General features: G+C 40.8%; 2 protein-coding genes across 8 annotated transcripts in view; one reads left to right on the forward strand and one right to left on the reverse strand.

Annotated features, from left to right (window-relative positions):
* The first annotated feature begins 1,339 nt into the window (after nucleotides 1-1,339).
* Nucleotides 1,340-7,157, forward strand: LOC138004234 (transcription factor HES-2-like). The gene is made up of 4 exons (XM_068850712.1): nucleotides 1,340-1,492; nucleotides 1,752-1,847; nucleotides 3,027-3,111; nucleotides 6,122-7,157. The coding sequence occupies exons 1-4, from the start codon at nucleotides 1,439-1,441 to the stop codon at nucleotides 6,598-6,600; spliced, it is 714 nt and encodes a 237-aa protein (XP_068706813.1). The 5' UTR covers nucleotides 1,340-1,438; the 3' UTR covers nucleotides 6,601-7,157.
* Nucleotides 7,158-8,295: 1,138 nt separating this feature from the next.
* Nucleotides 8,296-16,507, reverse strand: part of LOC138004247 (gamma-aminobutyric acid type B receptor subunit 1-like) — a 51,451-nt gene continuing 43,239 nt past the window's right edge. For 5 of the 7 annotated variants that reach the window (XM_068850732.1, XM_068850761.1, XM_068850726.1 and 2 more), the window contains 7 exons: nucleotides 15,918-16,047; nucleotides 15,191-15,298; nucleotides 14,929-15,051; nucleotides 12,762-12,937; nucleotides 11,839-11,998; nucleotides 10,861-11,013; nucleotides 8,296-9,463 (listed from right to left, as the gene is read on the reverse strand). In XM_068850732.1, coding sequence (XP_068706833.1) covers nucleotides 9,347-9,463; nucleotides 10,861-11,013; nucleotides 11,839-11,998; nucleotides 12,762-12,937; nucleotides 14,929-15,051; nucleotides 15,191-15,298; nucleotides 15,918-16,047 — 967 coding nt within the window. In that variant the 3' untranslated portion in view covers nucleotides 8,296-9,346. The remainder of the gene's footprint in view (nucleotides 9,464-10,860; nucleotides 11,014-11,838; nucleotides 11,999-12,761; nucleotides 12,938-14,928; nucleotides 15,052-15,190; nucleotides 15,299-15,917; nucleotides 16,048-16,507) is intronic. The other 2 variants (XM_068850739.1, XM_068850745.1) reach the window with 1 other exon arrangement.

Here is a 16,507-nt window from a genome sequence, read left to right on the forward strand (position 1 = left end):
TTTAACATAAATCGGAGCATTTTAGATCACACCTCGGATCAGACCTGCCCCGATATACCCTAGCAGCCTCCCATTCGTTTGATAACAGTTATTTAACAAATGAAGCTCTTATTTTTACCACCAATCGGCTATATGCCCCTGTCCTTGTTACTTTTATTATTTTGAAGCTGTTTTTTCTTTCGACTAAATGAAATATGTCTGTTGAAAACTATCCTTTGTCTCTTTCTATTTGTTTTTGTTCTCGCTTCATTTCAAATTATTTTCCGGGTTTAGATCATTAAAAAACTCGATATTTATTTTATGTCGTTTCATTAAACGGGGGAGAGGTTTTCATTGTATTAATGGGATGCCATGTTTGTTTTAAGTTGACTATCGAGATTTCTATCCGACAATGGAGCAAACGAAGACTTAATCATCAGAAAGACGGGGGCGTGTGCATCTCTTTTGGGCCGTAGTCATTGTGAATGACAGCATTGGAAGTGCATTAAATCTTTTTGGGAGGTAGAAATTTTGCGTTGAAGGAACTGAATGTGACGGCATATTGGCTTCTATGCGTGGGAAACTTTTGATGTCATTGTTCTGTCAGGGTCGTGTCGTTTTGCAACGCAGAGATCTTTTGTGTTGAGCGGGTGTGAGGAACAATATCGTTGAACAATACACACTTGTCTCACAAAAGCAAACACGTGCTCCAGAAGCAGACCGAGTAATGTTTTATTTACAATATGCATTACATATCCTACAATGACCCGCTGAGGTTTCCCATTGTACCACGAGTCTATTCCCTGGCTGATCATTCCAAAGCTTAATTGTTTGCTTTTTTTATAACCAATTAGCAGGATTCGTTCTCACGGCTCAGGTTTAAGCTTTATCGGGGTGAGTCTAGCAGCAGAGGAAAAAATTGGCCATGAAAAGAGTGCGCAAAAGGAAAGAGATTCGATTAATAAGCATCCGTTTAAGTCTCGGAAATTTGGTTCGTAGCCTTTAAAAGTCGCAGATTTTAAATCCGTTTATGTGCCCGAATTGACGTAATAAAACGTTTTGTCAAATCGCACGAGACTGTCATTTTGTCGCACGAGTGTACGTTCCTGCGCGCTTGCACCTTTTGCCTTATTTGCATAGCGCGTGCTGAGGGTTCTTTGTCTTCCATCGCATTTATCCAATCATATCGTCCGGTTCTCACGCTGTTTTTCTCTCAGCTGCCAATAAACGCTAACATACCTTTTATCCGACAAAAATGCGAACGCTTTTTTTAAAACAAAATACAAGGATAATACGATGAGGTTGGGAACTCGGAATGAGAGATTTTCCCACGGCTGGATAAGTAAATAAAGGTCATATTGATTGCTTTGGTGTTCATTTGTCACTTAGGTTAGTAGGGGTAAGATATCGCGCCATACTTATTGCTTGAATTCGGCAGTACAAAGCGAAACTAAGAATTATGGTTCAAGAATCTGCATCGGCCATAAAAGATAGACACTCGGAAAGAAAAAAGGTAACAACATCTCAACGGTCTTTTTTAGCATCCCCCCTCTTTTATGAGGACGAAAGCGGTAATGATTTTAAGAAAATAATAACGATTTAATATGTCAGGAAATGTTTGCATCAGGAAATATAATTAGTCTCTTTCGTACAAGTCAGTTAGAGGACTGCGCGGTTCAGTCAAGAAGATTAATGGTCAAGTATCAAGTTATTTACTAATGTTTTGAAATGGATTTGTCAGTGTTTTGTCTTTTCCTTTTTTTTTTTCGTAGTGGTCTAAACCAGTTATGGAAAAAAGAAGGCGCGAGCGAATTAACCGCAGTCTCGAAGAACTCAAGAAACTTGTTCTCCAAGCTCAGAACAGAGATGTAAGTATAATTGTTATCAAAAATGAAAAAAAAAGTAGAAGAGAACATAAAAAAGTTATTCATTTGTCGGGGAAGCGTTTTATGTTAATCTCTCTCTTTTGTTTCGGAAGCAGTCCTTTATTTTTCTGTCCTGCTGACATGCAAGTTTGATAAAATGCTAAAGTTACATGTTCTATTTTTGGAATTTAATTTTAAAACTGGTAACATGCTGTTTTGTGAGAAGGCTTCGTTGGGTTCTACTCTACTGTCCTTTATTTTTCATCAGAGGTACTTCTTTTTTCTGTTTGCTTCGTGGAAACAATAAGAGTTTTCATCTCGTCAAGACAACTAGTTATGATTGTCTTGTTAAATTCAGTAGTGAGAAAAGCGGTTACTTTTTCCTTTTCTTAAGCGAAGGATCACCGCAGCAAGGGCGCGAACTGAAGCGGCATGACTATTCCGGGGGTGGGGGTAGAGATGAGGGGTAGGGGGTGAGGAGTACAAGAGCTGAAACAACCCAAACCTCGCCATTAATAACGCTAACCTTAGTCCTAAATATTATCTAAAGCAGAGTGTTTAGGCCCAAGGTTAGCATTTTTGTAAAGGTTTGGGTTGTGTCAGCTATTGCAACCTTCACCTCCTACCCCTACCCTACTCACCCCCCCCTCCCCCTCCCTCACCCCCATGCCCGGAATAGTCATGCCGGACTGAAGCCCTTTCAAAGAAGGTTGGAAGAAGTCCACTCATTTAACATTTATTATTTGAAGTTTGAATAATTATGTAACATTTCGTTTATTTAGCGATCCCTAGGTTTTAATACGACGCCATTTGTTTTTCGTTCTAAACACGCGCTTCAAGTTTTGAAATGTAGTCGTTTTAAGTGTGAACAACAACAAAAAACTCGCATCCTATGCGCGAAACTAAAGTTCGCTAAAGCCAAATTTCATGCGGTATTTATCTTGGTGGCATTTTTGGTAAATAAGCATTCAAGTCAAAGTTTATGGTACATTGCAATTGCGCCGGTATGATGGACAACGTGCCCTTGTGGACGCATGAAGAAGACTATCCTATGACAAACTGTCAATTGTAGCCTTTCTCAAATTGGATATGCATAGTCAGTAAAATTAAGGTTCCATACGTCAAAGTTGTCACATGCAAACGTAACTTTTTTTTTCTTAATTTCTGGTATGTGATTTGCAGATATCAAGATATACCAAACTGGAAAAGGCCGACATTTTGGAGATGACTGTACATCACCTTCGTATGCTGAGACACCAACGAACCGGTGAGGAAACCGGCTGACATCTAATGAGAAGTTAATATGTAACTGAGCGGTGCTGGGGTATATTTTCATAATTAAACTGTAAGGAGCTTATTTCTATAGCAGTTTATTTAATGAAAATCTAAATCACTGGTAATGGCAGATGTCGTTCGGAACAGCTGGAAAGGCATTCTTGTTTGAAATTGCCCGGCAATTGGAACGTCACATCGGAGGATAGTAGTACCTAATAGCTTTAAGGTGGTAGTCGCAAGGCCTCTGTCAACTGTCTTCTTAACTGGCTGAAAGGGTGTTTACTGATGACACAAACATTACACTAGCGGCTAAAACGTTAACGGAGCTCAAACAGTCCTTGATCCCTGAACTAAGTAAATTGAGCTGCTGGCTGAGAGCCAACAAGCTTAGTTTAAATGTTGCCAAAACTGAAATGATTATTGGGTCAAGGCAGAGATTATCTGTCCAAAATGAGGACGTTGAAATAAGAATTGACGATCAAATCATCAAGAAGGTTGAACATACCAAATCCCTGGGCGTTACCATAGATGCTCACCTTATTTGGTGCAAACTCGTTGAAGAAATATGCAAAAACGTATCCTCAGCTATAGGTGCCCTCAAACGTGTGCGACCCTTTATTCTGAAAGAAACTGCCATTCAAATTTATAACGTTCTGATTGTGCCATATTTAGATTATTGCAGCCCTGTTTGGGACTGTTTGAGTGGCTACCTGAGTGATAAGCTCCACAAAATGCAGAATAGTGCAGCTAGAGTAATTACAAAATTGCCTTTTGATACGAACTCGAACCACCTCCTAACCACCCTTAACTGGGAGAGGCTATCAATTCGACGAATGAAACGGAAAGCGGTAATGATGTATAAGACAATAAATGGACATGCCCCGGATTATCTTCAGCGTCTTTTCACTCAGTGTTACTCTAATTGTAACCTGAGAAACTCTGAGGGAAAACTGGCTTTGCCAAAACCGAGAACTATGTATTTAAAGCGAAGTTTCTCCTATAGCGGGGCCACATTATGGAATCGCTAGCCCAATAGCTTAAAGAATGTTGGATCTGTTGATCAATTTAAGCGAAACTTGGAGAAGGTATCCAGCATATCGGATTTCTACACGGCAGTCATGTAAAGCAGTTGTAAATAGTTTTAGTTTTTAACTTGTAAAGCTTAACTGAACTGATGATTTTCTTTGTTTAAATAAAATCTTACTACTACTACTACGATTCGACCAAATGAAAAAAAAAGGGAAAAACCTCTCAAAAAAGGAAAAGAAAAAGAAAGAAAAGAAAAAGAAAATGACCAGATAAAACGAAGGAGGGGTTTTATTACTGCCAGTCAAGCAAATTAAGTTGGCTCGAGGTTCTAACACAGCCACCACCCTTCCCCTCCTCATCGATCTCACTACCTCCTCCCTGTCACTATCGATCCTTTGTATGAGAATTCGACTAATGTGAATTAAGACTGCTTGCACTCCTTTCTGAGTCAGTCGAACTGCCCGCCTTAGTCAGACAGGCCGAGGGGAGAATGGTCATATAGCGAGATATAGGGACTGCACGCTCTTCTACAACCGACGCGTTCAGAATCACCCGTTGCACCAGCAACGGGGAATTTGGATCTCTGTCGGATCTTTTTGACGAATAAATTATTTCTTGTCAGATTGCGACGCCAATCTGTCTTTGATTTTCCCTGGGGAAAGATAAGCACGGTATGGCTCATTTATCCCTTCCAATGGCTAGCACCTTGAACCCAAACGAGAGTAGAAACTTGCGGTCGAAGCTCTTCTATAGGGCAAGTATGTTATGACTGTGCTACCAACTGATTTCGGCAAGACCATTATTTATGAGGGCTTTGTTCTCTTAAAGGATACGGGTGACCCAAATCAAACGCCATCGGTCGTGGTATTCGTTCCTCGTCAAGCCTCGTCGCTGCGATTCGGTCAAACGATTATCTATGGGTAGTTGCCTTCGAGAAGAAGGGGAATTTGTTAAAGGACATGGCTTCAAACAAGTATTGAGTCATCTTTTGTGCAGAACAAGGTCAGTCTTCTGACTTCACTGGTCGAATGGTAGATGAGTCGTCCGTTCCAAACAAAAAGTTGTCCTTGATAGTTGTAGGACGAACATCGCACCGTCGTAACTTTCCAAAACACTAAACATTCAGTTTAACATGTATTCTGCAATCCGGCAAAAATCTGAGGCCTCTCTCTTCTTGGGTTTTCTACTTCTCTTTTTACCGGGCTTCTTTGGAGTGTCGCTCATTAAATTCAAATAAATACAGTAGTTTTTTTGCATTTTCCGTTTCGAATAGTTGATTGATTTCGACATGCACAGAAAAGGGATTGCCACGCCGTATGCTGTAGTTATTCGAGCGTTTATTGACATAAGCAGTAAAAAAGGCGGAACCATCTGTCATATCACTTTCACTAATTAGATTAGCAGATTTTTGTGATTCGGAACGTGTCGGTTTCAGAAAAGAGTGCAGTCTCTTGATCTCGCTCTATCACCATTCTCGGCTCTCTTGCGTGCTGACTAAAGCGGGCGGTTCGACTGACTCAGAAGGGACTGCGAACAGTCTATTGTGAATTTGATCGATTGCGTCAAACTCACCAAAGTCACTCTCCTTATAAAGTGAAGCCATCTTCTTGATGAAAGCTTCCCGTGTTGGTATTACCTTATTTCGCAAAGTGATTCCAAGTTTGGAAGACTTGTTAGTACAATCCTGTGGTGTAGTTGTGCATGCCCGGTGTTGGCTGTAGCAGGGCGTTTCGATTTCGTCCATTGCTGCCTTACGGCAAAGCCAGTATAGCATTTTTTAAACTAAGACGTTTTCAAATTGTCATAATTGTATCGTTTTGAGGACTCGAAACTTTTATCATTTTCGTAACACCCCGGCATGCTTTCTTTAACGGTGGCTGTCGACATGGCCAGTGGAGGAGCAGCCGTTCGTGTAACCAAACGCTTATAAAGCAAAAATTGATATCCATAATCCCGTTTTCCTTTTGTCACAGTGATGAGTTCAACCGACCCTCGTATGTTGCTCAAGTACCATGCGGGATACAGCGGTTGTGTTCCAAACGAGAGAGTGGTTGGAGAAGAGCGCTGGGACCCTGACGTAAAAACGCAGTTCTTGACTCACTTTGCCTGTTACCCCGTTTCATCTCGATTGCCCAATGATGTTGGTCAACAATCTTCTTCAAGAACTCCAAGCTCTATCCAATTTGAGACCACCAAGGATCTTGCAGGGAACTATTCAAGGCGGCTCTTCTATTCCGACGCATTTGAATTCAGACCCGTGTCGGGTACCGCTGTCTCCCCAAACGGGGCTCCCTGTAATCGTTCACGATCATCACCAGAGGCCATCCCGCTGCATTATGTTCCTGTTGTACGCCCCGAATCGATTGGATCCCCTACAATGCACCACGATTTAGCTGCTAATGGGGCTTCTTCGGGGTTACATGTAACGGACCCTTTGTGGAGACCTTGGTGATCCGATATGCAAACTTTTGAAAGACATTTACATTAAGTATTATTAATACATGGCTACATCGCATGACTTTGAAGCGTTTAACTCTTGTTCAGAGCTGGAGTTTTTTTTAGTGTAAGAATTTCCTTATTTGGATGTAACGTAGCTCGTGCTTTTTCGATTTTTTTTTTGGTCCATATATGGGCATAAAATTAGTGTCCTAAAATCCCCAGCTTTGTTCCAAGGGAAAGAGTTGCAAGTTACACGCTTCAAGATCGTGTGCTTGTGATGTGTATTAAACGTTGCCTTGAACGGGCCGCCTTAAAGCATTACACCACATGCATTTGTATTCTTATGGTTGACTAGATTAAGTGGAGTCTGAGACCGGAGTATTTTTGATGCTTTGACCAAACCACAGGTATATTTTATTTGCTTCTTATCACTCCCAAGTAGTTGTACACTCACAGAAACTCGACAACGAACCTCGGGTATATACAATGGCGTTTTCAAAGATTTATGGTAGATACTGGTGTAAACAATACAGATTTCCAAATTAAACAGTTTGAACTTGTTTAAAGTTACCTATGGTGATCGTTGTGGTTTTGTTTAAATATGGAGACTCAATCTCTCTAAGAGGGGTCGCTGTACCTCTGGGTATGTTCGAATTCATTCAAGCGCGACTCATGATTTTAAGATCTACGACGGTGACGTCGACGAAAAAGTCACCTCAAAATGTAACTTGTGCACATTCGTAAGGCTTTCGTCAGTACTCCATCTCTAATCCATCTCGTTCACGTCGTTAATGTTGACGAAGTATCTTAGAAATAAATTGGTTCGAGTTATTCAGTGTAAAGAAAAGAAAATAAGACATTCGCATTTGCATGGGAGCGTTGCCGTTAAAACCTCAAATTTGGTGATTTCACGTCGTTTTTGTGCAAAGTACCACAAAAACGTGAACTAAAACGCGTGCCGCACGTGCATTTTTCTTATTTTAACCAATCATATTACTGGTTTGTGGCGTTTTCGTCAACGTCGTCGTCGTTTATCTTGAAGTCCCTAATGAAGAGATTTAGCATCATGTTTGCTTGAAATGGCAAACGTCGGCTTCCATTACACGTTTCACGTAAAATGGAGTGAAGCTTGTGACTTTTGTTTCGCGTGACCCACGGCAAGTCCGCAACTCGGAATGAATTCTGTTAATCCCGAGTATTCAGTTAACTGACAAAAAAACTAGGAGTCCTTTTTAACATTGTTTTTTTGGAAAAAGACGCTATATAAAATTAAAATCCTTACCTGTCAAAGTTTGCGAGTTTTGATGAAGCCTTTTGCGAGTTAACAGAGTCAACCTAAGGGGCAAGCAACAACCGGCAAACACGAAAAATGGCGGGAAAATCATGGTCACGTGGTCACTTTTGCCTTTCGCGTTTCCAGATGGGCTCCTGGCGTTTCACGTAACCCGTGACGCTAAATCTCTCTTAGGGCGCGTTCGATTGACCCTATTCCGGAATAGGAATACATGGAATAGAAGTTAGAAATCCTTCGTTTTTGCGGGGATTCACATCAATATTGTCAAATGTCAAACATTTGCTAAAATGCTATTTTAAACACAGCTTTATTATTCTTGTTGCTGCCAAACGCCATACATAGTGTTTTAAATCATCACTCCACGTATTCTTATTCCGGAATAGGGTCAATCGAACGCGCCCTAAGATTGTAACGAATAGACGGAACTCTTGAAAGATGTTCATTGTTTACAAAGCGACTTAAAATCTTAAGGAAGAAAGGAAAAATTCAAACAACCTCCTATAAATTCTGCGTAGAGATTGCCGTAATTTATTGCTGAAATTATCACAGTGTTCTGCTTGTGACCTCGTTTATTGACAAATGATTCTTAAGGTATAACGTACTTGGCCTTTTACAGCGCGTTTTTGACAGTTTGCTTGGCAAAAATGATTGAAAGCAAGACGAGTATACCTATTCCATTTGTGAGAGGAGAATTGCTCACTAAAATGGCTAAGTAAATGCTTTCCAGCCCTGACTGAAAGGAAGGGTTTCTTAGTTTAATTTTTTTACGCCTTCCCAATGAAAGGTTCAGTTAATTTCCAAGACAATACCAAGGACAAGGCAAGTTTCATGAAAAGTGGAACTTGGTTTTCTGCTTTCTGCAACCGTTCCTGTAAACTTGTTCCGCACTATGATGGCGGTTTAAAGCAACAGTGTAACCGAACGGCGTCTTTCTTCCAATGGACATGATGCGCCAGTTTAAAAACCAATGCGACTCTCTCTGCCACCAAGAGAAAATGAGGGGACAGAGAAGGAGGCTCCCGGTCCAGCCCTTGGGATATGTCATGTCCACGAAAGTTATTTTTAGACGAGCGGAAGTCTTCCGAGACGTCCGCATGCAGGCCAACCTCGGTCCGATGTTTGAAAGAAAATATATATTCATCAGCCTTCCACGTGCGCCATCATTTTCTCTTTTCACTAAGAACCTGAGAGCGAGGCAAGACTGCATGCGGACGTCTCAGAAGACAGACTTCCGCTCGAACAAAGACTTCCACTCGTCTAAAAATAACTTCCGTGGACATAACAGATCCCGGCCAACGCCTTGTGCCTCCCTCTCTGTCCCCTTATTTTCTCTTGCTGCCATTCAATTCACGTTGAATGTACTCCGATCTTGCGAAACCCTAAATTGTGGTATCCTGTTGTTCCTTTACTCTCGGCTGCAGCCTTGCATCCTCACAAAGAAACCAAACCAGTCCAATTAGAGCGTCTACTTCAAATGGATTGGTGTAATTTCCTCAGCTCTTTTCTGTTCTGTGCTGGGGCGTCTTCTCGTGCTCGATACCTTAGATAACCGAAGTCTCAATTCACGGATTTCGTTGTCTTTCTAAACAAGATAAAAATTACTCAAATGAAACATCAAACGTAAAGCAGAGAGAACCTTTCTTCATACACGGTAACCGCGTATTGTTTAAAGCCAGCAGTTTGCGGAGTCGTGTGTGATTAGTAGACCATTTTCGAATTCTGACAGCTGGACTGGATCTAATGCGGGCAAATTAATTTGCATTTGAAAAGATTTGCCCGCATTAGCCTCCATTTCATGCTAGATCCAGTCCAGCCGTGAGAATTCGAAAAATGGTCTATTAACCATTTCGCTCTTCAAGGATTTGCTAGTGCACGTATGTTCAGAAATGCGTGTAATTAGATGCATGCCGAATTTGACTTCAACTCCAAGTGTCCGTTTAAGTCTTAGCATTTGCAACCTGTGTTTTCTAAAGACCGTGAGTGATAATTTAAAAGCTGGGGAGAAGAGCAAGGCTGCAAAGCAGGCGCATTAGGTACGAATTATCGGCGACATCTTGGATAACGAAACTAACAGAGAACTGGGGCGCATCAAAAAATTGCTCTCAGGGAGAGGAAGAGAGAAGCTGTGGTTTTAAAATGGAGGCTCCTTTCAGTGAACCTTGAACACGCGTCCGCCTGAAGAAAAACGCCTGCTTTGCAGGATACACTTCGCGTATAGGGGCGATGGGCAACTTTTGCCAAGTCATGATAGATGTAGATGCAGACACTTAACCACAATCGACAGTGGATCTATGAACTATTACGCGCACTTGACAAACTTGAACTGAAAGCCTGCGCGTGGGTAGATCTGAAAGACTCCGACCGTTTGTCGTTCCTTCCTCGATCCAAAGGAATCGACAAAGTCGCGCGCTTTTACTGACATATGGACGTTTCGCCACCAATTGTGCAAACTGAGTCGTACAAAGAGTAAAACTGCCAAATCTTTCATTGATAAACTTCTACGGCAAAGAAAATACCTGCATAGACCTGCATAGTAAGAGTTAAAAATTGCAACACCGAGGAAACGTAACGAGTCTGAAGTTTGTTACAACTAATTTCAAAATTGCCGCCATTTTGGAATGAGCTGTGTAACGTATTTAAGGCTTTGTTTACAAATTTTGCCTCATCAGCATAACCTCTGGAAAATCAAGCTTGAACGTTGAAAATGGAGTGCGTAATCAACTTTCTGAGAAATTTAAGCACGATATACCGGATAATCTTTGTAGCCCATTTGCTTAGAGCAAGAGGACTTGTGGGAGCAAATTCGTAGGTTACTCAGACGACATGTCAACAACGAACGTCCGGACGTCGTCTCTGCAGCATTTGTCGTAGGTGTTGGCCAGCGGCCTACATACACCTCTATCATGCGCAGGTTAATAAAGCGTGTTCCCAGCTCCCACCATTTTGTTTATGTCGTGTCCTTTCCCTTCAATCTCTTACCGCATCCATTTTCCTCTTGAAATCCATCAGCAGTCGTTCTTTGTTAATATCAACTGTACCCATGGTGCTGTTTACTTCAGTTGCAAAAGTGTTGACTGCGAACGTGCGACAAAATTGATCCCCAACCGGCAAAAGGCGTTTCATTTCAAGAACCTACAATTGTAGGATTGATAAGTGATTCAGCGTTTCAACTGATGTTATTTTACTTGCGCGACAGTTGGTCATGCTTTATAATCAAAGCAAAGTCAAATGCTTGCATGCGAACAGAGCTAAATTCGCTGAACATTAGCTTGGGACACCAACATGGCTGCCGAATACCAACTGGTTCATTCCAACAATTTCTTTCTTTGTTCTCGAAAGAGATCCCTGGGAAAGGGGATTGGATCAAATCATTCGAAATTTACTGTAGTCGAGATGGTACTTATAGCGGAAAGAAGAAGGATTTGTCATCAACCAATGCAATGTAGAACCCAATATCACTCGGTCGCTATCCATGGGAAGTCTGAGTTCAATTTATTATCTGAGAAAAACGAAAGTCCTGAAAGTGTAAGCACTTTTTATTAATTCACATTCTTTCATGTGCTTACACTAACCATCGATGCCGAGCTATCTTCGACTTCCTATCAGATAGTCTTCTTGCATGAATGAATGTAAATTAAACAGTGGTGTGGTCACATTCATAGCTAGGGCCCAAGCTGTAAGCAATAAATTTAATTAGTATCACCCAACTAGTGGACAAATACAAATTCTACATTTTGATTGGCTACGCTACTAGATGACTATTAGTAATAGTCCTCGAGTAGCGGAAAGCGTGACGCTTTCTTTCGTTTTATTGCCGCCAAATAAATATTTCTTCAACTTGCATTCGCTAACTTTATTATTGCCTTTTCTGTCCAACTAGTTGGGTGATACTAAAGCAATTGGACCCTTCGCCCTCAAGGGCCACGGGTCTAATTGTTAAACAGCGGATGTTGATACCTTTGGTATGAACACCAAACACATTGTAATTGATGTACAGAGGATAACACAAATGGAAACAATAGCGAACGAAGCATCCGGCGTCTCCCTGGTGACTAATGATATGGGGGTACCAATTACGCACAGGAAAAGTACATTGTACACAGACATTCCAACGTATCTGCAAAGAAGACACCATTTTGGTTAAAGATTTACAGGCTGATTTGTCTTCTCACAAAAACCCCTTCAAACAGCAACAGAGTACTGCACCGGTATCTCAGTTCAGGTTTCCCCCTTAAACGTGTTTTTTCTCTGGATGGGCAGGGATTTTTATTTTCTCAATTAAAGGTACATTTAAGCCGGAAAATCAACTTAAGTGTTACGTTACAAAATTACCGTTTGACGATAATAGAAGCTGTTGTTTGCTCGTGGCTGCTGTTGTTCGCTCGTGGCTTGGCAAATTTCATTCAAGGGTCAACCACATGAAGCATTGAATTTCCTGTTTACAATGGAAGGTTGTCCGATTGTATGTTTGTCTTGGGGGTAATTGGGAAAACGGCCTTTTTTATTGGCCAAGGAGTCTGAGAAATAGTTGTTGACGTTGTTCAAGTTATTGATAATCGAGGCAATTAAAAGACTTCATAACTGAGAATGTAACTTGAGAGCTGCATAATGTGCACTTCCCCTATTATATAAGTACAAGTTAATATGCTGATCATCGCAGTTATGAATTAACGTTACTTGAGCGGTAACGAAAGGAAAGCTTGAAAAAATCAGGCTGCCTGAAATTTCCAGGCTTTCCTTTCGTTACTGGGTGCTCAAGTAACGTTAATTAATGACTGGGATGATTAGCATCTTAACTTGATTCTCTAAGCAGTTCAAATATATATGGTTTTCATATATTAACTTTCGTCGTATACTAAAGTACATTTTACCACTCGTACTTGGAATCATTCAAGGCCGGAATTGTCACATTTCTTGTTTCCCAAGCGAGAAATGCGCCGAACAGTAGCAGTAATCCTTTGTATCCACATAGTATTCCGAGCCAGCGGTATGTGTCTGCACACTCGCACAGCTCCAGTTGCGTCACGTATAAAATATCCTGCTCTAAATCTAGAGACTTGGGACGAAATTAAGCAAGGCAGACCATTAATTACTACACGAATTTATCCACATAAATTTTAGGAGTTCTGAATCATCATCTGGGAGCTTACCAATTGACGACGTTTACACGACAGCGCCATTGAGTCTAGCGTCGCTTTCCGGTAGAAATTTGAATTTACGATACTGGCAGTAAATAAGACGACGTTCGTGGACGTGCAGTAAATTTTCCCGCCATTTCTGAGGTTTGCTTTTATCTTTTCGAACAGCAAGTTGTTCAATCCAAAAATCCTTAACTTCAGAGAAACGAAAGCTTAGATAGTCTACGCTTATCGAACGAACAAAAATGTGTAATTTTATTCCATGTTCACAAGTCCATAAACAACCTGAGTTTCCGTACTGGAACTATGAAAGGTTGGATTTGTGTAAGTAAATAAATGATGAATGCAAGACTGAGTTTCGTTTCTGCAACGAGGACATTTATAAGCTTGCTGAACAGCTTCAGCGGCTACACGCCCAAATAACGACTCACAAGTTTTAGCTTTGATTCCGACATTATGCATGCATGTCTGTCAGGCGCTATTCCTACCCTTGTCGACATGGAGATTTGGCTTCGACTTTCCCTAGCACTTTTATTTTTCGTTGCACTATTCGCCATGGCGTAGAATAAGGTTGTCACTTGAAGAAAGACAGACAAAAATGTCAAAAGATGAATGTCAAGAATAATCTCCTAAATGTGACACTCGATTTATCTGTGAAAATGACCTGAGGCAACTGCCCATATAGGTATGCGCAATGGACATGTCACGCAATCTGACGACGCCTTCGTGCAAACATCGTTGATTCATAAGCTCCTTATTTGTGTGGGCGCGGTGACATTTTGCAAGGAATAATAATAATAATAATAATAATAATAATAATAATAATAAGCACTGCAAAGAGACCAGATTTAACACTGGATGACCATGGGACAAAAAGGATTTACGTGATTGAAATGTCATGCCCAACCGAACCAAACAAGACCGAAAAAAGGGCGGAGAAGGTAAAAAAATCGCAACAATTGTGAAATACGCGAGAGGAAAAGACCACAATGTACGGTGAAACTTCTTCGCACTGTGATTGGATGTTGAGGAGCCGGCATTAAGAAACTAAGGGAAGATTTAAGTGAACTGTTCAAGGAAAAGTAACTTGTTAAGATCACTCGATAGATGCAAAAAACGGTTTCATGGGAAAGCGAAATAATAATAAGGAAAATCATGTCGGTACCAGTACAATAAATGTGTGTTGTGAAAATAGCTACCAAAGTTTCTTAGCTAATGCTCTTCCCTCTTTCTTCTTTTTTGAACAATCTAAAATCGTCAACCACTTGGCAAACAGCGTATAGGTAGTTCTAAATTATGCGATGTTACCGGAAGGAAGAACACTGGCCAGCATTACAGCAGTGGGATAATTAATTTCTTGTAATTGTCAGGTATGTAGGGACAAATATAATTAAATATAATTGCTAAAAAGGGCTTTCACATGGATAATAATAATAATAATATTAATAATAATAATAATAATAATTAAGGGTCAACTGTATTTAGCGCTGGGGCGAGGCCGAATGAGCTATTGACCCGTGGCCCTTGAGGGCGAAGGGTCTAATTGTTTTAGTATCATCCAACTAGTTGGACAGAAAAGGCAATAATAAAGTTAGCGAATGCAAGATGAAGAAATATTTATTTGGCAGGAACAAAACGAAGAAAGAGACACGCTTTTCGATACTCGAGGACCATTACTAATAGTCATCTAGTAGCGCAGCCAATCAAAATGCAGGATTTGCATTAGTCCACTAGTTGGGTGATACTAATAGACCATATTCGTATTCTCAGCATTGGACTGGAACTAGCTTGCAATGGAGGCTAATGCGGGGGAATCTTTTCAAATGCAAATTCTTTTTAATATATTTCAACACTGCGACTTTCCTGCTCCCTTCGACTAACGACAAGAGACTATTGCATGTGGTATTACCTTATCCGAAAACTCTTTCACAGTTTTTCTCATAGGGTCCATTGCTTGCCAAACGGTCAGATATACAGCGTCAACTATCACCAGGAGAAAGACCACAGCAAACAAATGACGGTCTTTGATAATCTACAAAGATACAGTAATAATGACGTATGATTCCTTAACAAGATCCTTTCTAAATAATTTGATCATGTCGATATCTCGCTATTTCTCTTAGCTTACCTGACGGAACCAATACTTACTGGAACCAAATTTATGAATTTACCTTTCGCTTTAAATTCTTGTTGGTAAATATCTGGTGAACTCGCCAGGTTTTGGAAAACATTGCACCAAATGACAAGCTGAAACCCAAAGACAGAGTCCACACTCTGCTCTGAAAAGGAAATCGGATATTACAATCTAATGTACAAAACTGTTAGGACGGTATTCGTGTCAATAGTACTTTCACGTAAAACTCGCAAGTGATTCGGTATTCATCTCCGAGCAAGCAGCCATGGCTAATAAAATGGACTCTCAAAAGTTAAGGTTGACCCTGCAACCGTAGGCCGGTTGCTCGAAGCCTCGTTAGCGCTAAAGGCGTTGGTTAGGAGGTATCAAAACCTATGGGGCTCATTATGGTGTTTAATACTGGTTAGCGCTAACCATGCTTCGAGCAACCCTGACCAGGTTAACAATCACACCTGGTTTGATGCTACACTAGTTTAGAGAATTTGAAATGTAGTTAAAAAGTTACAATTCACAGAGTAGACCCAAGCAAAATCGTTTCGTTACGAAGATTTTTTGGGGGGAGTCCCTTCGTTGCAGAACTGTTTTTCACCAGTTAGTAACGGTGAGCATCGCAAACAGCTTTGGTTAGTAATCTTGTCATTTAATTGAAATCGCTCTATCAAATAACAACGAAAGAAATATAGAAAGGAACAACGGCATCTCGTCGAGTCGCTTGGTTATTAAAGCTGTATGTACAAACTAAAGCAGATTTTCAATATACGTACCGCGCAAATGAACTCGTATCCAGAAGAAATGAATCTTCCATCCAAACCAAACAGAAAGACTGACAGATAACTGAGCATGCATCCCAGCAGAACAGAATTGTTAAGATTGGGACTAGACATCTTTATAAACCTTTATAATAATGAGCAGAGAAAAGGCAAATCAAACAACACGCTTTTTGGTGTTAAGGCTGGTTCACACGAGCGACACACAAACGCAAGCCCAAACGCAAGCGCAAGCACCGACGCAAGAAATGAAAAAGTTTCTATTTTCGAGCGCTTGCGTTTGCGCTTGCATTTTCTCCGTGTGAACCGGTGTAACGCAAACGTAATCGCTATAGGTTAAGAATACTCGTTCCATGCCTCTAGAGTTGAATTCTTCGTCCGCCATCTTGGGATAATCAATTGCGGGTGCGTATTACTATGCGCTTACGTTTGTGAAATTCCTTGCGCTTGCGCTCAAGTTGCATTTGCATTTGCGTCGCTCGTTTGAACCAGCCTTTAGGGAACAGTGAACAGAAATGCCAACGAAACATCTCCACATTACATTTACCGCAGTTAACAATTACCTTCCCATTCACTACACTAGCGAC

Source organism: Montipora foliosa, chromosome 1, assembly GCF_036669935.1.
Source record: "Montipora foliosa isolate CH-2021 chromosome 1, ASM3666993v2, whole genome shotgun sequence".
In the NCBI taxonomy this organism is placed as follows: Eukaryota; Metazoa; Cnidaria; class Anthozoa; order Scleractinia; family Acroporidae; genus Montipora; species Montipora foliosa.

Bases quoted from the DNA above. Each gene is read 5' to 3' on its own strand.
- LOC138004234 (XM_068850712.1), top strand. From the start codon at position 1,439: ATGGTTCAAGAATCTGCATCGGCCATAAAAGATAGACACTCGGAAAGA. The intron at 1,493-1,751 runs GTAACAACATCT...TTTTTTTCGTAG, and splicing joins GACACTCGGAAAGAAAAAAG to TGGTCTAAACCAGTTATGGA. The intron at 3,112-6,121 runs GTGAGGAAACCG...CTTTTGTCACAG, and splicing joins GCTGAGACACCAACGAACCG to TGATGAGTTCAACCGACCCT.